The 23,172-nt window shown below is 35.5% G+C and overlaps 1 protein-coding gene across 1 annotated transcript; it reads right to left on the bottom strand.

The window, feature by feature from the left end:
* Positions 1-2,115: 2,115 nt before the first annotated feature.
* On the bottom strand, positions 2,116-21,011 carry LOC138716381 (uncharacterized). The gene is made up of 3 exons (XM_069849410.1): positions 20,674-21,011; positions 12,310-13,363; positions 2,116-6,428 (listed from the first exon to the last, which is right to left on the bottom strand). Exons 2-3 carry the CDS (start codon positions 13,353-13,355, stop codon positions 6,083-6,085), a joined length of 1,392 nt encoding a protein of 463 aa, XP_069705511.1. The 5' UTR covers positions 13,356-13,363; positions 20,674-21,011; the 3' UTR covers positions 2,116-6,082.
* Between the last annotated feature and the right edge of the window lie 2,161 nt (positions 21,012-23,172).

Genomic DNA, 23,172 nt, shown 5'->3' with positions numbered 1-23,172 from the left:
AGCGTCGTTAAATAAAACATAATAAAATTCATACAATTTTGTACCATGTGAGATGAACTTTCATACAAAGGCTATTTATGCACAGCAAGGCATGTATACAAATCTTAAGAGATCCAGCTCAAACAGTTAAGAAAATTCAATTTTCGCCTCAGTGTATTCTAAATTAATACTTTTGAAGCTTTTTCGTGACATTCTCACTTGCCAAGTTCTCTGAATGGAGTGGAAGAATATTCCTTACTGCCTTTTCTTTAATTTGTGCCAATGTCTATGGTCACAATTCGCTAAAAAATCTTGTGGAATTTTAATCCTGTCTACCCAGAATTGTTTGGTTAATAGTACTCCTCAACTAACCGAAACTTCATTGTGTGCTTTAACATTACAAACTTAAAGAACTATTCAATGTTGACAAACTAAGATTGTGGCAGGAATGAAGTTTGAAGAGATTCTCTAGCTGGCAAAGATTTATGGCTGTTATCTTCGGGATTTGAGATATCGAAAAGTGTTAGCTTTTCTTACAGGTTTTGGAAGGCCCTGTAAGAAACGTGGGGAAAAGAACTGAAAGAAAAACATAATTAAATAAATACAAATATATGTGAAATCCCAAGGTGTGCAACTGCTCTCCTTGCTCTATGCAGCAGAAGCCATGTGCGTGCATAGCATTAAATGTCCTGCAAAATGAGATGACTGCTATTTTCCCAGGCTCTTACATTTCGAATAAATACTAGTGGCTTGTGCAGTTCATTAGAAGTTCAAATAAAAATTTTTCAGATTTATTTTCAATGAAGAATACCAGACATTTTGAAAGTTATTTGCTTCCATAATAATAAAACATACTCCGTCTAAATGGTTTTTCTTGAATCTATGTATCCTATGTATCTTGAGTTTCAATGCGAAAACGCAAGTAACAATGTCAGGGCGATGAGTGGGTTTTTCATGTGGGAGTAAAGCAATAGCTATTTCAGGTCATTGTGGATTGTAAAAGTCAGGTTTGCTATGCTTTCGAACAATAGACATTGCATTTTGGTATAGCTGCTGCGTGTAGAGCTTGAAATGTAGAGGGTAAAATCATTTTATCCAGCTAAGAGATCTTGCTGAAATGATCGAGAGACTACAAAATTTTGCAGGCCTCTTATTTTATCAGTAAGTTAGTAATACCGTCTTTCCTTAGGAACTGTAATTTTTGCGCTCTCTCGAGCCATTTCTAAAGAGAATGACGCATATACATAAGTATCTATACCGCCATTAAGTATATGATAAAGACCCAATCCGGCTTGATTAATATTTATAAACATATTTGGTTTTTAATAACAATATTATTATCTTACGTAAGTTTTGTAGTTATATATAATAGCCGCCACTCAGTAAATTATATAAATTAATATCTAATTTAAGATATACTCTGTATCTACTTATATAACCCCAAAACGTTTCATTTTCATATCATCAGTATAGCATTAATATGTATATAATTAATGAAAAATAGTCAGATCATGGCATTAACTATAATTAAATTTCATTTCTAATGGTAATAATGTCATCAAACCACCTCACGTTTTGTAGATTTCAATATTCAATACACAACTGTACTCAGAAAATTACACACCGCAGAATTAGACCTATAAATTATTTTTAGTAAGTCTGGAAGTTTTAAATAGGCAATTGAATTTGTATGACAGCAATCCTTCAGGTCATGGCCTTCGTGTAATAGCTATTGTTTTGTTTTGTGTGTTTTGTTTTATTCTGAAATCACAGCCGTGCTGAAATGCAATTAGTTCTCAAAACTGAAGAAAGATGGATTTTTGGAAAATAGGAAAATAATGTAGGAAAATTTACATTTCACTGAAAACTACTATTTTTCTGAAAAACTTTGGGTCCCAAGCTTCAAAATGAGGAATCATTTATTAAAATCCGTTCAGCCATTTTCCCGTAATTTCCATTACCAGTTCAAATTATTTATATATATATATATATATATATATATATATATATATATATATATATATATATATATAAGATTATCAGCCAGCTTGGCAGAAAGCTCCTAATCGTACAATATTCAGAACCGCAAATAGACATTTAGGCCTAATTCTGTAATTTCAAATAATGTAAACACAATTATACATAGATATTAACTGTTTAATATTTATAAAATATATGCAACAAAATTACAAAAACAGAACAAAAGTACGTAACAGAAAACAAGAAAATTAGAGCGTACTCTCAACATTGCGCATATTTTTCTGGTTCGATAAATAACCATATAAACTTTCTTATTCCACTTCAGGAATTTTATTTGAAGAAACCAAGAAAACTGCATTAGAAGTCAACTTTGGTAATTAGCTATGCCTTCAATGCGCCAACCTTCAATTTCACATTTTCTACGATGTTCATATGCTGTTCATTCTGGCACAAACACTTTTCGTAGGAACGTTGGTTTGAGGCAGGGATAAGCTAAATTCTGCAATTTTAGCAATGTTTCTGAACGACAATAATTATTGTTCAAAGTAGAAATTCTGGAACATTTCTACCCATCGTTCATGGACTTCTTTCCCCTCTCTAATCCATTGAGTGGCTTTTTACTGGGAAATTGCTTCACATAAATAAATCCACTGATTTGTCACCAATATTCGACTTATATCTGTACACATTTCAACATCATCCTGTTTTCGGACATTGTTCAAGAGATTCTTTTTTGCATTAAAAAAAACGGAACTAATAAGTGTCCTAACAATAACTGTTGGGACACTGGGAATGAAGGTCTAAAAATGGAACTGTCCAGTTTAACCATGCGCCTGGTCTTATTACATACTGAGGATTATTTCTACTTGATGTTGGGAATATTTCAAACGTTTTCTACGCCCGGAAAGATCAAGTCACTATTCTTACTGAGGAATGCCTCATTGTTGCCGGATTATTATTCTTTATCATAAACCCAGTTTACGCGTGAACAATCAAAGGAAAGTATAATATCTTGAAACATTGAAATCCGATAATCATAAATAGAAACATAAAATACATGATTGCAATATACGCATAGCTATTTCTAGTAAAATTCGGAAAAAACAAATCACATATACGTAATTAAAACGTGGACATTATAAAGAAACCAAATATTGTTTTGGGGTACAAACGAAAGTTCATCTTTCATTTACGTTCGTAATGAATGGTTTCATTTAGGTGTGTCTTTCGAATAATGGTGTAAGCAACAGTAATATAGTTTGCAACAATAGAAACAGATTATTCTTAAGAAGCGCGTACAACGTTTCGCAAGGTACGTGCCACTGCCTCGCAATTATTCTTTTTTTCAGGAAATTTATTTTGCAAAAGAGCTTTTCTACATTTTGCTGGTTATAAACTATTAGTCCTGGTTGGGACAAGTTACCTGGTTGAGGTTTTTCCGGGATTTTCCCTCAAATCAATTAAGAGCAATTGCTGGATAATTTTTGGCAGTGGATTCTGGACTCATTTCGCTGGCATTATCAGTTGCATTCCATTCAGACGCTAGATAATCATAGGGGTTGATAAAGCGTCGTAAAATAACCAATTAAAATATAAACTATTAGTATTATATAAGAAGAAAAGGCAGGATGTAAGAATAGTATGTCAATAATGTTAATATTTTCTAATAATAATAATAATAATAATAATAATAGTACATAACACCATAACAGTAAACTTTAAAATCAAATAATATTTGTGACAGTCCATGGTAAAGGGGACGAAATTGATTTATGGGTACCATCTTATAGAGGAGAAAATACTGAACAAAATTATTCTTATTTTGATTTAAAAATTCAAAATAGTCTATAAGTTACAATTTTTTTTTTTTATTTTAAGTTACGAAAATTTTCATTAAAGAAAACAAAAACAAAAAACAAAATATATTTAAAGTTTAACAACTCTTAAAGTTTAGTATCCCGATCCAGTGTACAATCCCACAGGATATCTTCTGTTGAATCCAGATATGACATCGGAATTGTAGTAAGTTAATTCTGCAGTGCTCGGGAAAAGTGACATAAGTCAGTTTCCACAAACCTTTTTTGATAATTTATTGACAACTTACACTGGTTTATGCCGATTTGATTTTTTTGTATAAATTATTTTAATGGGAAGAATACTTATGTATTTTTTTTCCAAGCGAGCAGATGTTCCGTAAGTTGTCAATAAATTATCAAAAAAGGTTTGTGGAAACTGACTTGTGTCACTTTTTCCGAGCACTGCAGAATTGTCATAAGAAATTTGATTTAGTCTGTCCTGCAAAATGAGGTCTAGGAAGTTAAGGTCTCTTTTCCCGTGGACTGTCACATTTATTTATTTATTTATTCATTCATTCATTCATTCATTCATTCATTCATTCATTCATTCATTCATTCATTCATTCATTCATTCATTCATTCATTCATTCATTCATTCATTCATTCATTCATTCCGGCAAAGTTAAGGGCATGAGATCTTCCCTTCCACACTGGTAGAAAGGACAATTAATAACAGTAGTAATGTTATAATTGATATAAATACTTTTAAAAAGATTAATATATCAACTATAAATTTCCTTCCATCTACATTTCAAGATTGCTAAAAGAATTAGTGAAAGTTGGTGATATGATCCAGCCCACACATAATAGCAGCTAAGATGAATGAAATAGACGATCGTGACATGTCCGTGGACAGTTATGCAAAATAGGCAGTAATTATTAATTGATACTCTGCTCTCCTATAACAGCACATACTGGCAAAGTGATTAGTAGGGTATAGAAGTACAGAGTGCAATGATTGCTCGGCTGAGGAATGACAGTATCTTCGTTTCCAGTGGAAGTTTCTTTTCTCTTTTGGCGGAAGGAATTGTCTTCGTGGTTAAATGTTCGGTTACACTGTCAACGAATGAGCAGGAAATTCCTTGCACAACGTGTACCGAAAGAAACAATGTCCTGACTGGTAGGCCTCGCTTCCTCTTCTACTCAAATCACCTTCCGCTGTGCGGCTGTCAAACTCCTAACAGAGAGCGTATTCCGAATCTCACCGGTGAGCAATCTGATGGCATCACGGTGTTCCGAATTTCACCGATGACGTCATTGATGCTCCACCGGTGTCGCATCGGTTCCATCAGCTTGCAGAGGTGGTGGCAGTCTCCATCAGCCGCCATCAGTGAGTCTGATTGGTTCTTGTATAGGGCGGGAATTAGCAGACGAATGGCATCGTGCACTGTTGTGTCATGGCGGTGTGTTCTGCTGTATTGTTTGTAATGAGCACAACGTAAAAACAATATGCAAATCAAGATTTCAGGTATAACTCCCTGTAAAGTTGATTTGAATAATTTCGAGGGAAAAATTGTTCCGGAGCCGGGTATCGAACCCGGGACCTTTGGTTTAACGTACCAACGCTCTACCACTGAGCTACTCGGGAACTCTAACCGACACCGATCCAATTTTTCCCTCTATATCCACAGACCTCAAAGTGGGCTGACAACCGTCAAGCAACCAACTTCGAGTGCACACTAACTCCGTGTGACTTAATTTGTGGTTTTCTGTTAACGAACAGTGACGTGTATTATGCAAATCAAGATTTCAGGTATAACTCCCTGTAAAGTTGATTTGAATAATTTCGAGGGAAAAATTGTTCCGGAGCCGGGTATCGAACCCGGGACCTTTGGTTTAACGTACCAACGTACTAGAGCGTTGGTACGTTAAACCAAAGGTCCCGGGTTCGATACCCGGCTCCGGAACAATTTTTCCCTCGAAATTATTTAAAAACAATATGTTAATGGCTTATGAGCGAACATGTCAACGGACCAGTTATTACTACCGGTTCAAGAAATAAGTTGTATATGATCCCTTTTCTTTGAACGAGATGGCAGTACTGAAATTTCGCAAAATTTTGCTTGCGTAGCACAGATAACCACTTACACAGTCGCCATGACAGCTATCGATCCTTCCAGCAGTTTTGTTCCTATTCCGCTGCAGCGTGACGTCATTGTTGTCCACCGTCCGGTGAGATTCGGAATACGCTGAGTTCAGTTGTAATGACCTAACGGAAGCACCTGAGATTCAGGTCTGAGGGGTTGACGTAGCCAGTCAGAAGAGCCTCACTTGGCGGCCGTGAGTGCAGGCTGCGGGAAGTAGTTGGAGCAGTCCAGGTCGCGCAGTCTGGCGCGGATGTTCGCCGCCACCGTGAGCTCGATGTTCTGCATGATGCTCTGCTTGGCCCTGTTGACCACGGACGTGGCTATCTTGGACAGCACCCAGTTGAAGGGCGCCAGCCCCGTCAGGTACATGTCGATGTCGCTCAGCTCCCGCACTTTCAAGTCCTCCAGCGTGACCGTGCAGTTGCTGCCCACGTACCGCACTCTTGCACGGAACGACACGGAGTTCTTGCCCACTGTGGCCGTCAGCACCCCTCTGGGCCCCACCCTCAGCAGCTCTGCACGGTACCTGTCACATCACAATTCATTTGAAAACAGAAACGTGTGACACCGGAACTGTTGTTTATACAGGGACATCATTTTATTTTTACTAACATTTTTAATATTAAGCCGGCTATACCTTTAGAGAACCGGAAACACCGTTTGCTGCCCCCTCCTACGACTGTAGTTCGATTATACTGGCGTAAAACACAAACAAATCACTTTACTAGGTATAGGAAGGAAGAAAAGTAGTTCATCCATTTACGTAAACTAAGAAATATCGCGATTTTCAGTTTGATAATTTTCATTAGGTTTTTGTTTAATCAAAATACAGTACAGTATTAACTATGAGTGTTTTTACACACGAACTGAGTTATCCATGCAAACGTATTCATTATGCAGTGTATATTATACTGTCTACAGCACATTAGCGTACAATATAGAGAATGAAGTTAAATTGAAAAATAATCATAATATGGATATTTAAACACATTTTTGAAAATGATGGCCGTTCATTTCGATACAGACTTCAGTTCTTTTGTGCATATTATCGCACTATAGACTATTGCATCTAATTCCAATTGCCTGTTTCGTTCTTCGTACTAGTAACTCATGTTGAAATAATTCTGTACCTACTCTATAAAAGAGTACCTTAAGTACTGTAAATTCAATCTTCACTTCTGCCCGACCCGCACAGATAAAATTACATGCTATCTGTCCGTCCAAAGGGGGGGGGGGAATCACGTGATAGTTAATTACTTAACGAGGCCCTTTTATTTAAGTTATTTTAAACGGTTGTATAATATTACGTATACGTCCAATTCCTAACAGAAATTAATGTTTTCAGAAAAGAGCTAAGACAGCCTAGCTTTTACAGAGGGGCGAGCAGAAGCTGGTGGGGGAAATCGGGATACGACGTAGGGTAACGGACGACAGTACCTGTGCGAAAATATGATTCAATATTGAAAGCTCTTTCGTCACTGGAAAACACGAACATATTTCTGGAACGTACTATACTCACTCAGAGCTGTTTACTCTATGCGGCCTTGGTTCTGTGTGCAGGACGGTTGAATTTCATTAGTAGAAGGGGTGGGAGTGAAGTACATTAAAAACTCAGGTACAATAAAAATTGAAGTAAAAATAAAATGATGTCCTTGTAGAATAAGAGCTTGACAGTAGGGACAGTAATGAGTCGCCTTGCTCTGCTTCATACATGATTTCTTTCACTGCCAAGTATTTTGTACAAATATTAAATCTGAATTTTTCAGTTCTTGTGAAATTCACAGACACCGAAGCATGATTCAACGACAGTAATTGCGTTCCTAAGGGTGAGGTACCTGCTAAGTAATTAGAGAAGGTAGATTTTAGCTACGTAACATTAAAAATTCAGCATTTTCAGAGTCAAAAGTAGTATTTTATAGCAATTTAATGTTGAAGTTACTATTATGTAGCGTTTTAGGATGGAACATTTTTACTTGCATGTTTGGTAGTAGAAATTCAATGTCATCAATAGGGACCGGGTTTTATGTACTATCAAGGTGTGAAATATGTACATATTTATGTAAGAAAAATAAGCTGAATATGTACCAAAATATGTAAAATCATGAAAATATTTCATATCAATATCTCCGCTGGTTTGTATTGTTAAGCCTAGATATTTGTAGTCTGGTACAATATTTAATTTTCTGTTCTTCATGACGATTTCTACTGTTTCTGGTTCTCTTCCGCCGTTTCAGAGTATCATCATTTCTGTCTTGCCCACATTTGTATCAAATTTGTTTTTATTGCACCATTTTACCATTATGTTTATTGTTTCTTTTAACTTTGTAAGGTCTTTAGACCCTACTACTATGTCGTCCGCTTATGCGTATGAGATTATTCCCTTCTTGATTTTTACAATACAAGGTAGTTGTATGAGAAAGGTTGCCCTTTGTTCACTCATATTTACAGAGGGCGGTAAGGGGTGAGTGCCTCTTTTACTTCCTGGAACTAAGATGTTATGTTTCGTCCCGAAATATATCATTTCTCGGGTAGATAAAAAGGCTTTTTAAATCTGTGTGTTTCAAATTGTAAACTTCCCCAGCAGGAGTTTTCTTTTTCCTTTTAAAGAAGTAAAAATGAATAAAACCCCGGAAATATGTAGATTTATGTAATACCAAACCATAATATGTAATGTGGGGTAAATATGTAAAAATATGTAGTATCAAATTTTAATATATCAATGGTAATTACAAGATTCGCAAAGATTTGTTATATACGGTTAGGTTGAAAGGAATATAATATGTGATTACCAGGGAACGGATTTATATGGACTAAAAATATATGAAATATGTAAATATATATGTAGTTATTTTTACCAAAATATGGAATTAAATATGGATTTTTACCAAAATATGGAATTAAATATGGACTTAAAATTATAAAAAAATGACTATGTACGTTAAATATTGGTACATTTTAATCAAACTAAACAAAAAATATAATGGACGTACCTTATCTTCCAATGTAGTTTCAACAAAACACAATTTTTATTGTCTGTTACCATAACAATAGGTTACAAACATTTCTTTCAAGTGCTGAAAAGTGAATCTTCTTCTATTGTCTCTGAGGATAGATTTATACTGACTAAAAGAGCGTTCGACGTCACAAGAAGTAACTGGTACATAATTCAATTTCACAATGTCTGCTGGGGATAAGTCCAAGTTAATCTTCACTGTTGATTCACCACTCATCACAGCAACAACCTTTTGTAGTTCTTCATATCCAGGGTTTTTTGAAAGTACAGTGTCCACCTTAGCTCTTACTGCATCTGCAACTTTACCTCTACCACGATTCAGTTGTTCCACAGTACTATTTATAATTTCAAAACTTTCAGATAGTGAAAGGTGCCTATTTTGGAGACTTCTGAGCGTTTTTATGATGCATGAAAATGTATGCTGAATGTGAGCTAAGTCATTCTTCACACTTATGTCACAGGTAACTGTTTTCGCAGTATCAATTGAGACTGCATCTTCAGAGTCCAATGCAAGGAGAACATTGTTAATAGAGTCTATATGTTCGGCATAATATTCAACTGCTTCTAGCCATGTACCCCATCTAGTTAAAATTGGCTTTGGTGGCAATGAAATTTCAGGGTACATTTCTTTCAACACGTTAACTCTACTGGGAGCTTTGAGAAATACTTTTTTCACTGATGAAATCAACAAATCTACTTTAGGGAAATTGTCTCTGACCACTTCTGCCACACGATGAAATGCATGCGCCACACAAGTAAAATGAGTCAATTTAGGATATACAACAGATAATGCTTGTCCAGCTTTGACCATATAAGGGGCAGCATCGCTAATAAAGAATAACACATTATCGTACATAATACCCTTTGGCCACAGGATACCCATAGCTTCGTTGAACAGTTTAACTATAGTTTTGTTATTGCACTTTTCTAGAACATCACAATGTAAAAGAATTCGTTCAGAATATTGTTCACTTAACAAACCGATAACTACATTACCAACAAGTCTACCTTCTTTGTCGGGAGTCTCATCAATGGAAACCCAAATTGAACTATCTTTAATTTCATCTCTTATCTTCTGTATTGTCTCATCGTAGATGGATGGAGCATACGTCTTCCTAAGTGTTGACTCATCCGGGATTGTATGTTGAGTATATTTTTCAAGGAATTCCCTGAAGACCTTATTCTTTAGTTTGTAGAGAGGAATATCAGCAGAGATGAGAGAACGGCACAGGTCGATGTTAAACTCAGATCTTACATTCGATGTTGTTGGTTGTGTTAAAAACAATTGTCTCTGCTTGGAATTTAGTTGTTTGTTGGCCTGATGTTTACTAGTTGTAATGTGTTGTTGCACCAGGAACTTTTGTGTAGATGATACTGCACACTGACACAAATTACAAAATAATATTTTATTGTCAGTTGATAAACCATCTTCTTTAAATTCTGAAATGTAACTTGTTAGTTTTGATTTTAAATTGACTGAATGACGTACTTTTGGCATATTTACCGTCTTTATAGTATGATTTACAAAACTGAACCTATGTGTACTCTGACTGGCATTTAACTGTTGAGCTGCACAACTGAAGTCTGTTAAAAATTTTAAATTAAATTAATACAGTTTTGTAACTTACTTTCCCATTGTTGATAGGACTGCTAATTTTCAAATAACTCTGATGTTAAAGGGATTACTGAACATATGTTTAAATCTCTATTGTTGAAATGTATTTTTAAAAGTTAATGGAATTTTGTTTTGTTTTATTGTTAAACCTAATATAATATGGACTGTTTTATATGAAATATGGAAAATATATGGAAATTAACGAAAATATGTACTAAACTCTAAAATATGGAAAAATATGGAAAATAAAAGTAGGATTTTTCAACCCTACACATTGTGAAACATAAAGATAATGCAAAATATAAATTATATTAGCTTTATAAGTAAATATGTATTTACATATAAATCCTTTCCCTGGTGATTACATAAAAATCCGGTCCCTAGTCATCAATGTGTTAACAGGTGTTAAAACTTGAAAATAGTAAGTAAAAGAACATGATAAAATTACGGAGAAATTTGTGAACATTAAGAAACATGTCAAAGAATATGGCGTGATTTTATCCCGACCCATCTTGTTACTCAATCACAGTCACGTGCTATCACGTCATACAACTTGTGAGTCAACACTGGACCTAAAGAGATCGCATAGATACTACCAGCACTAGGAAGATTAGTTGAAAACTAAATATAAAGGTACTGTAGCAAAGAGGTTATCAGGTAGGTCACATTTCTGTGCTATTCATTCTGTAAAAGCTAATATGGTGGGGTGACCAAACTATTTGAAAAATGGTGAGAAACTCTAGATTGATTCCGATTCTTTTCTACAAAAACACAAAAATGTACCATAAAATTAAATTTCGCAGAAACCCATACGTTTCACATGTACTCAATTTCGCATTTTATTAAGGATTTAAAAACTACAATAATAAACTTAAGGGGTTAGGTACAGTTTACAACAGTAAAAGTTTTGGAAATATTCAACATTTGTTTCCTTCATTACTGAATCTTGTACAATAATGAAAATCCGTATGTGTAAAACACTGTCCTTCTGCTATACGAAAAAAATATTTTTACGATTTAAAAAAATTATTTGTATTTTTTTTTTTTTTCAAAATTCAAAACGGTAGCAGTTTACTAAGCAGTGACGAAGCGTTTCCCTCATAACTCATAAACTTGTTAACTTATTCATGTTCTCTCTCTTTTAATTTATTGCTGAAACTCATGTTTACAATATCATGCTCTTTCAACTACATTCCTTAGTAAATCATATTTTTTTTTATTTTGTGTTTAGAAATACTAGTATTTGACCATTTTTTAAAAGAATTGATTTTTTATCAGACGATCTGACAAAGATATAGAAGTGATCTTGCATCATATTGTAGATATGACATGCATAAATACACAGAAAAAATTTCATCACAGAATATTGGATAGTTTTTGAGTTATGTGGGAAACGCTTCATCGCTGCACACTGAAATTAATTTTGAAAAAAAAAAAAATGTAAATAATTTTTTTTTTTTTCAATTGTAAAAATATTTTTCATATAACAGAAGGACAGTGTTTTACACATACTAGTTATCATTATTGTACAGGATACAGTAATGGAGAAAAAAATGTTGAATATTTACAAAATTTTACTGTTGTAAGCTGTACCTAACCCCTTAACATGTTCTTAAACACAAAATTACTTATTCTGAGAGCATATTACGAAAATCTACCATATCTACAAATAATGATCAGTCGCCATTTCCTATTGGAAGAATTTGTTCACGAAGTTAGTGTGTGAAGATATTTGCTGCACTGTAATGGAGTGAAAATGTAAACTCCTACATGACTTACCTGCTGTACCCAAATTCCAATGTCGTCAGACCGAGTGCTGCGTTGAGTTCCATACTGTCATTCACTCTGTGTAACGTCACGTCGGCTGTTCGATGGATGGTCTGCAGGTTCTTGAACCAACCGTCCTCGGCCTTGAAGCTGCCGCGGATCCTGATGAAGCCAAGTTTCTTCTCAAAGGATTTCTCCACGTCGGGTAATCGGACTGTCTCGGAGATGTTGTCCTTCGTGCTGTTGAGAATCAAGTCCACGAAGTCGTTCAAGTTGCCTATTTGGTTGTTCGTGCTGGTCTTGAAGGACACCTCCGTGTCCGGGTTGTGGCCCATGAGCTCCGGGATCGTGACGTTGCTGAGCATCCCGTTCAGCTCGTCCTGCAGCAGGCCGTTCAGCCGCTGGGCCAGGTCCTCGTAGATCGGCTCCTGAACGCTGCCGTGCACGATGTTGCTCCTCTCCTCCGTTACTTGAGGGACTCCCGCGTCGTCCTTGTAGTGGATCTTGAGGACCACCACGTGCGGCCTGTACTGCAGGTCCACGGTGTGCACGAACAGAGTGTTGTCCTTCAAGTTCAGGCCGAGCATTCCTTCGATATCCAGTTGTTCAAACGTCAAGTTCAGCTTTCCCTTGTCGGATATGATGAGCGCCTTGGATGTGTGGTTCATGATCTCCACGGACACCGAGTAGTTGCCCGTCACCTCCAGCGAGCTGATGTTCGCGTGCAGATCGATGTTCATGAGTCGCAGGTTGGGGGTGACGCCCGTCATGTGGAATGGCGACGATCGCAGCTTGAGATCCGTCAAGTGGACGATGGCGAGGCTGTCCACTTCCAGGCTGATGTCCCTCAGCGGGATGTCTGACGTGCCGTGGTACTTTATGCTGATCTCAGCTCTCGATAAGAAGTTCTCTTCAAGAATTCTCTCAGCTTCTGCCATGGCCTGAACTAGAGATTCTTCTATGTGTGGAAGTGGGACATCATTGGTCCCTCGCGATGAGTTTTCTGCCTTTACCAAAACTGTTGCCATCAGCAGCAACAAAATGCACTGTGCCCTCATGGCAAAATCTGAAACAAAACAGGTTACAACAGTAGTTTCCAAGCACGGTCGGTTTAGTGTGCATGGAGAGCACTTCTGCCTGCGAGAAAGCACACGAAAAAGACAGAAATGATGCATGAATTATTTTACAATTCGTATTAAGCATTTTTTCACATAAGCCCATCACTGAGGTAAATTTACCGTTTTGCTTCTACTTACTTACTTAGTTACTTACTTACTTACTGGCTTTTAAGGAACCCGGAGGTTCATTGCCGCCCTCACATAAGCCCGCCATTTGTCCCTATCCTGAGCAAGATTAATCCATTCTCTACCATCATATCCCACCTCTCTCAAAACCATTTTAATATTATCTTCCATCTACGTCTCGGCCTCCCCAAATATCTTTTTCCCTCCGGCCTCCCAACTAACACTCTATATGCATTTCTGGATTCGCCCATACGTGCTACATGCCCTGCCCATCTCAAACGTTTGAATTTATTGTTCCTAATTATGTCAGGCGAAGAATACAATGCGTACAGTTCTGTGTTGTGTAACTTTCTCCATTCTCCTGTAACTTCATCCCTCTTAGCCCCCAATATTTTCCTAAGAACCTTATTCTCAAACACCCTTAACTTATGTTCCTCTCTCAAAGTGAGAGTCCAAGTTTCACAACCATAAAGAACAACCAGTAATATAACTGTTTTATAAATTCTAACTTCCAGATTTTTTGACAGCAGACTGGATGATAAAAGCTTCTCAACCGAATAATAATAGGCATTTCCCATATTTATTCTGCGTTTAATTTCCTGCCGAGTATCATTTATATTTGTTACTATTGCTCCAAGATACTTGAACTTCTTCACCTCTTCAAAAGATAAATTTCCAATTTTTATATTTCCATTTCGTACAATATTCCCGTCACGAGTCATAATTATATACTTTGTCTTTTCGGGATTTACTTCCAAACCTATCTCTTTACTTGCTTCCAGTAAAATTCCTGTGTTTTCCCTAATCGTTTGTGGATTTTCTCCTAACATATTAGCGTCATCCGCATAGACAAGCAGCCAATGCAACCCGTTCAATTCCAAGCCCTCTCTGTTATCCTGGACTTTCCTAATGGAATACTCTAGAGCAAAGTTAAAGTTAAGTTTCTAATTATAAAATCAAAATAACTTACTGGTATTGAAGCAAGAAATCTTAATGTGTTGTTACCATATTAAAAACGGACGTTTTCGCCTATTTGTCATGATTAGATTTTTACCTTTTCGCAATATCAAATTTACATTAAAGTTAGTTAAAACATAAACAAAATACAAGGATATTTCAACATTATTAGTTGACGTTAATGATGAATGCTTTGTTGACAAAATCTTAATAATTGTTTTCTTTTATTTTATTAATTATCATACGAAATACGCAAAGCCTGAAATCCCATAAGGGCAACGGCCTCCTGCAGGAGTGTAAGGGGAGCTGAAGGTCTACTACACTTGGGGAGCCAGTCCAAGGGAGCTTACACTATACACTTACGAACTAAAAACATGAACAAATTATACCAACTAAACACGAAAAACTATACAGACTAAACACATAAATTATGCAAACTAAACATCCACAAAAAATATGCAATCTGAACAAACTGTCCACACTAAAAGCACGATAAAAAAGAAAAAAATTAAACAAACTGAACACATACATAGTCTTAACTCACACACAATCTAAATACACAAAAACCTATACGAATTGCACACATAAATTGTACAGCCTAAACACACATACTATCTAAACTAAACGCACAAAAATGATATAACTGAACACTAAAATTATACTAACTAATACATAAACTATACCAACTACACACGGAATCAAACTATCCAAACTGACACACACAAAAATAACTATATAAACAATACACAACTGTACACAGTTTACATAGTGTTCGTAATTTCTTCCAGTCTTTCCCATGCCTGCCTGTCCCTAGCTATTCTCGTCCACTGCGCTCCAGTTTCTCTCCGGAACGTATTATATTAACATACTAGCTGAAAGCACCCGGCGTTGCACGGGTTTTCCTTTCTGCTTCTATTTTTAATTAAGCTGGTTATTACATTTTCGGAAATCTCGGAAACCTAACTATACACAAACCAAAACTAAGCTAAGATGAATATTTACTTAACGTCACTTACATAAATTGATGAACTCCTTAGCGAAATGCCTGCCAAGCGTTAACTCAATTTAAAACAGTTGTAAATCAGGCACCGAAAAGAAAACATGTCTCTTGTGCCTGATGTTCAATGTTTTTTTTTTTCTAAATTTATATATTTATTTGTTTTTGTTTATTTATTCTGGTGTAGTTAAGGCCATTAGTTACTTCTGGTTATTCAATATTAATTAAATTATGTGGTAGCAGTCTTTGTAGTCTGAAAGAATTCTAGAATTCAGTTGAATAAAACTCAGTCTGCTCACTATATACAACTGCATCGAGAAATTCATAATAAGATCCTGGACTGCGTAAAGATACTTATTGCATGAATTATCTAGTTTTAGCCTTCATGATGTATCAACAATGTTATTTAATTTCGTGTTATAATTCCCATGGCCCCGTGAAAGTCGACGTTGAATACAACAGACAATAATAAAAAAACAATTGACTATAGAAGATTGCATTTTAGTATTACACATGAATGTTTGATCGTACGTACTTTTATTTTTTTATTTTTTAATTAATGTAACGTCCATTTGCACAATTTTAATATAGCCTATGTTTTTCTCCTGGTTATGAAGGTTAAATGTGCAAACTTTGGCATATATCGGTGAAAGCGTGTAGATTTGTATAGAGAACATACATACATACCCACATTCACTTTTATATATTAGATAATAATAATAATAATAATAATAATAATAATAATAATAATAATTTTGATTGAAAGTCACTGCATTGAATTATGGTGAAATCAAAGTCCAGTCCGTTTCTAACTGTTAAGAATTATTTTCAACTCTTCATCTGACATAATTAATACAACGCATTGTGAGGACTTCACTGTATTGCGTACACTTGGGCTGTGGTCATCATTATCACGCAGAGTTATCGTAACCGCAGGGAAGCAGTTATCAGTGGAGTCATGCAGCAGGCCTGAAGTCGAAGTTGTGTTCTCACTGGTAGTGACCAACAACAGACATCAGACGCTAGGAGCTGTTCTAAACACATGTTCATCTTGACATTTTAGCGCTTGGTGACAGAACCTTTGGAAGATTTTGAGGTGACTAACGTGACTTAATCGACGAGGCAAACTGAAATCCGCGAAGGAAAACTTTGCATGTCTTGTCCAATACATGTGATTGAGAATGATAGCAGGCAACTTGGAAGCTTACAGTGAGAGCACACGAGATGAGATCATGTGTCGCTTTATCGAACAGAGGCAAAGGCTGCGACTCCTGATCTGGATGAGGAATAGCACTATTATGATGGTGCGTCAAGGGGTGAAAGGTCACGTGCAGCACTGGTGGTATATAATTCGTAATCGGACGTCATTTACACAGCTGAATAGTTAGTGTGTTCGTGATAACAAGAACCAAAAGGCGGGCCAGAAATTAACTCTCATTTATTACTTTTAAAATTCTCAGAAGACGATGACATGTTTTTAGCACAGTCTAATATATACAGTCACAAAGCTTAATACTTGCTAAATATGCAAACATAGACAGTTGAAATATCCATCCACAGATAGTTGCTAACCACCAGGATCGCTACTATCGCCTCAACACAGACCCTTTCCCCAGCAGACGATAAAATGTATTGTACTTTCGATATCGTAGTCTTTTGAAAAAATTAACACTTCCTTCCACTATTGAAATGTGAAATACATAAGGTTTATATATTATTTTCTTAAAGTATATATAATATATTTTATAAACTCACCTTCCTGGATTTTTCGGAAGAAGGATAAATCTGACCTCTTTTTCTTACAATATTTATACTACCACAAAAGTCTCCTTGTCCCATATTATTATTCAAATTATTGTATTTTAGCCATTTACACTTATTACAACCGATAACGAACATTTCACAGTTTACACAACTTTTCACAACAAAGCGAACTACGGCACAGTCAATGCCTTTTCGATCTAGACCAGGCCGTAATGTTTGTTCGGGTTTTCTATTTCAGTGTATGTAGCTCAGTGAAATATTATATTATAACTTTATTGCGTATCATTGCTGAGTTTTATTTAGTGTAATGTGTCCATAAGTTCCGATTACTTCTAGTTGCATAATACGTTGCACAAATAATTACAAAACTGTGTTATTTTAATGTGAAGAGAATTTTACGCGTTAACATAATCTGTTCGCATCAACATTTTAAGTTTAGAATGGAAGCTATTTTGAGGTTTAATAAAAACGAATTTATATTGTGATTTTAATTTAGCACATCTGCGTACCTTAATTGTAGACAGAAAATTTACCATACCACTCCCATGAAATTAGTGTACGTACGATTGTGTTCCTTCGTCTCTTAGGTAGTAGATAAATACAATAATTCAATACTCAATTGCAATATTAAAATACAGACAAATAGAATGTGACGGGTGTCATACATGACATTATGTTTAATTATGATGTATAATTGCGAATATAGGAATATAAGTTAAATATAGTAAACATAACCTATACTTTCCATATGACATAACATACATATGTAGTGGCAGGGCATTGGAGACCACTAAAATTAGACAGAAATGGGCAACTAGTAGGCCTACAGTAAACATAACCTATAATTTCAACATATCTAAATATTCGTGCGCTGCAACTGAAAATTATTGAATCGTGCATAAATGAATGTACAAGAATTTCGCAATATTTAATCGAAATAAAGGCAGGTATTACACATACGAACAACGTAATTTTCACACCATAAATAATATTACACCTTAACTCGCAAGGAATTATGTCTGAAGCGTCTCCTAATCATTGTTTTAAACTTTATTAATGCAATTACACTACATTTTAGAGAAATATATGTTACTCTTTATGCATTCCAATTAATTTATATAGTTGAAACGCCGCCCTTCGTGTTCGGGTTAAGCGAGTCACATGGTCTGCCTTACGGCCTGTATTAGATCACGATGGCAGTGACACAGTCTATTGTTCCGAGTACTAACAGCGCTCCAAGCGGCTAGCAACTATCGTGAGAAATGCAAAAAATCACCCCAAGCTTCGTGACTTTTAGTATCATGATTCTGCTCTTATTGGGGTTTAATCATGTAGAGCTGAATTGTGGGCCTAAAAAGCTGCCGCATTTCTACTTCCATTAGATGCTTAGTGTAGAGGTTCCCAGTTCAGTTTAGCATGCCTTCTTACTTTGTTAGCATGTCTTTCTGATTTTGCCTACGTTTTCAGTCACTTTTCAGAGGCAGAAATGAATCGTTTTGTCTGAACTCTGTAGCTCACTGTAAGTTTTGCTATGCAGTATTATCGTTACTCTGTTTAATTGTTAGTCACTGCTCTCATTTCATTTGTCAAATTATCTGCAATGTTGAATTCAGAATTTCTTCCCTGGTGGGGGGTTTATCCTACAAAGGAGGGGCGGTAGAACCAACAACGAAGAAAAGAATAATTCAGATCTTACCTAACAACAACAGACGCTGTCTGTGTAAAAGGGAACATGAAAAAACTGGAGTAAATCAAAGAAATATAAATTTAATTGATTTATGTTAAGATTTAAATACCACTAAATGTTAATATAGGCGTTAGTTTAACAAATGTTAATATCATTATTATGTAGAACATGGTGAATACGAAGTATCTGTCTGTATAAAACTAACACATGAAGTCTGTGTTGAGCGACCTTTTTACATGAACCGTCTAATTTTTTACAAGTAATAATTACTCATCAACTAAATTAGAGGATTGCGTCTCCCAGTACCTTTACTAAAGGTTTCGAAGGACACTGATATGAACACCCCAGGTGTCTTTGAAGAGCTTCGAGACGGTTTCTTTGAATACATTTCACATAAAAAATGCACCACTCCAAGTACGATCGAAATACATACAACCAATCACATTTAGTTTCCCATCGTATTTGATTTCGCGTGCAACCAATTTATTTGTTGACTCAGCGCTAACGGCACTAGATGGCATTATCGGTTCGCAGATTCCAATTTTATTTAAAGGAAATTGACAACTTTCTTCATTAAATGCAACGGATGCACTTTCCACTAATTCCTCAATAAGCATTTTCTTTTTAAGAAAAGTGAACAATGTCTGTCGTGTAGAGACCAGTTGAAATACAAATACTACTATACTTACTGGCTTTTAAGGAACCCGAAGGTTCATTGCCGCCTCATATAAGCCCGCCATAGGTCCCTATCCTGAGCAAGATCAATCCAGTCTCTATCATCATATCCCACCTCCCTCAAATCCATTTTAATATTATCTTCCCATCTACGTCTTGGCCTCCCCAAAGGTCTTTTTCCCTCCGGCCTCCCAACTAACAATCTATATGCATTTCTGGATTCGCCCATACGTGCTACATGCCCTGCCCATCTCAAACGTCTGGATTTAATGTTTCTAATTATGTCAGGTGAAGAATACAATGCGTGCAGTTCTGTGTTGTGTAACTTTCTCCATTCTCCATCCCTCTTAGCCCTAAATATTTTCCTAAGTACCTTATTCTCAAACACTCTTAACCTATGTTCCTCTCTCAAAGTGAGAGTCCAAGTTTCACAACCATAAAGAACAACCAGTAATATAACTGTTTTATAAATTCTAACTTTCAGATTTTTTGACAGCAGACTAGATGATAAAAGCTTCTCAACCGAATAATAACAGGAATTTCCCATATTTATTCTGTGTTTAATTTCCTCCAGAGTATCATTTATATTAGTTACTGTTGCTCCCAGGTATTTCAATTTTTCCACCTCTTCAAAGGATAAATTTCTAATTTTTATGAAATACAAATACAATGTAAATTATATTTTTTAGTTTTAAAATCTCCGGTGTGGGACATTCGCCCCCCCCCCCCAAATCACTCTCTGTTGTGTAATTGTGAAGAAATACCAACTTTTATTGATTATAAAATTAAATATGCTAACAATGTTAAACTTTTACATTATATGTAATTGACGTGAATGATGTACTCATCGCAGACATGCATCAGGCTTTTCTATTGCCAACATTACTGCACAGGGGGAAAACTGGCGTAAGGAAAATTCCGGAGAAGTGAAAATCGTATTTTTGGTCCAGGGGAAATATTCGTCTTCTAAGAAAATATTATCGTCTCACTGAAGTAGGCCTACAGCGTCTTAAATATTAAAACTTCATATGAATAAAATCGCCTGAACTTACCGTACGTTACTCGCCTGCACAGTGTTCCTTATCCAGCAGGACTTAATATTTCAATTATGTCCTCAAGAGATTGGCTTACGCTGTGTGACGACGAGGCTCGGTCCGGCACTGAAGGCTTCTGTGAGGAAGGACAGTTGGCCTCGGACAGACCGTTATCAGGCAATAACAAACAGAGGGCAGTGTTTCTCTTATCTACTTCGAACGGCATCCAACTGGAATTAATGTTAAAGACAACTTCGAAGAAAATGATCTTTGCGTCTAATTAAACAGCGCGGCATGGCCTGCATGTCATCGACTAACAGGCGCTGTTCTGATTCCGGTGCAAAAGATTTCTGCTTATTGGCAGCAGGAATAGAATTGGAAGTCTTGATTCTGGTGTTTTGTGTTATTCTAGACTTTGATACACATAATGTAGTCGGTCGACTCTACTCCAGGGTCTCTGTCAAACTGAATTTATTTATTTATTTATTTATTTATTTATTTATTTATTTATTTATTTATTTATTTATTTATTTATTTATTTATTTATTTATTTATGATTTTGCTAATAATTATAACATAACATATATATATAAAAAACTTCAGCTCGCCCCTGAAAGAGTAGAACTCGTGCTCAGGGGCGGATTCCTGAATTGAAATTAATAATTATACAATACAATTTGTCTTATGTCTACTTTGCAATTATAATATATAAATTTAAATTTACAATTTTTCAATTTTTATAAAATCCATACATAACTTTTTAAATTTAATACTAGAACTATTAGAATTGACAAGATTAGGATATTTAAATATAAATTTGTTATATATTCTTGGGCCTAAATTACTACTATGATTAAATACTGTAACAGTGTTGAATTTTGGTTCGAACAATCTTAAAGAATTCATACCTTTTGTTTCATAACTATGAGAATACAATTCAAAATTATTTCGATTTTTATGTATGAATTTTATTAATACAATATAATAAATTTGTCTTACGATAAGTACATTAAAGTCTAGAAACAAATTTTGAGATGGAAAATCAATAGGTTTATGAAGACATATTTTAATTATTTTCTTCTGTAATAAAGAAAGTGGATAAAAATTGGATTTAAATGAGCTGCCCCATCCTATAATTCCATACATAATTACCGATTTAAATAAAGTTAAATATATTGTGCGTAATAAACTTATTGACAAGTAATTCCTCAATAAAACAAAATAATATACTATTTTACGTAATTTATTACAAAGGTAATTAATGTGTTGGTTCCATATTATGTGAATTAGATAAGATATTGGAAGAAGCTTGCGTATCTTCATTGTTTTCACTCATTCAACGTGATTGTAATCCCTAGGGTTCATAACCAGCCGTTAGAGACGGTAGATTGTAGCAAATTAAAATAAAAAATGTAACACTTGAAAAATCATTTCAGCGCCTTAAGGCATTTTTAATATTACGATTTTGCATTTTGTAGCGTTATGGGATGGAAAATTTTTATGGAAAATGTTGCGTTAGAAATTCAATGTCATCATGCAATGTGTTAACAGATTTTTTTTTTTTTTTTTGTTCCTTATTCAAATTTATTCCCAAACCTTTGGATTGCTGGTAAAATTCATGTTCTGGGAATAATAAGTTAATTAACTAGTAAAATATCGCTGCAATATTATTATATTATGATATTAGTGATTGAGGCGATGAGGAATCATGGCATGTAAATTTCCAATTCGGCTTTGCCTTTCTGACTGAGGGAAACCATGAAAAACCCCAGTCAGGTTGGTCGGCCGCGGGGTTTGAACCCGGGATCTTCCAAACGCTATCATCTGAGCCAACTCGCTCGGTGAATTTTTTTTTTCATAGCAATATGTGTTTAAATGATGGTACATGACGGTACTTTAATAAAATAGAACGTCTGTACAGAGTAGGCCTACCTGTGTGAAAGAGATTGTTGAAAAATATACACGTAGAACAGTTCCCTAAGAGTCGACCTTAAGGATATATCATTTAAGATCTTGCTAAGAATTCATCTCAGTCGGATAACAAATGAATAATGTAAACTTCACTGGATGGAATTACAAATGTCAGTAGCAAATGGCTTATAATCTCAGAGCTCAGGATTTCGGTCTCCCGACTTCACTCCCCGAGTACCGCTTAAGAACGAACTGTTGGTTTCAGCTTTATCTCAGTAGGTAATAATAGTCAGCATTATAAGAATTGCCCTCCGTGAGTAACGGCCTACTTCCATAAGGAGTTGTGTTGGGCACTTTGAACAATTATGCCCCCCTTCCCCGCCCATTTAATAATGCTTGCGTCCCCACTGCTCTGTGAAAGTGGCAGAATTCCCAAATCTGTGTAAAATAGGTACTCAAGGCTGTCAAGAACTCAAGGTTCTTATTTGTCTGTTAAAACTGCGAGTCCATTAAGTTTGTGTTGATAAATGAAAATACATGAACTTTATATGTTAATGAAAATCATCAAAACAGTTTGTTTATCGGAAAGTCTTCCTATCGCGTTCA

The sequence above is a fragment of the Periplaneta americana genome, chromosome 16, assembly GCF_040183065.1.
Source record: "Periplaneta americana isolate PAMFEO1 chromosome 16, P.americana_PAMFEO1_priV1, whole genome shotgun sequence".
NCBI lineage: Eukaryota > Metazoa > Arthropoda > Insecta > Blattodea > Blattidae > Periplaneta > Periplaneta americana.
This window is presented reverse-complemented; position numbering and strand designations above follow the sequence as displayed.

Bases quoted from the DNA above. Each gene is read 5' to 3' on its own strand.
- LOC138716381 (XM_069849410.1), bottom strand. From the start codon at position 13,355: ATGAGGGCACAGTGCATTTTGTTGCTGCTGATGGCAACAGTTTTGGTA. The intron at 6,429-12,309 runs GTAAGTCATGTA...GTGATGTGACAG, and splicing joins TTGGAATTTGGGTACAGCAG to GTACCGTGCAGAGCTGCTGA.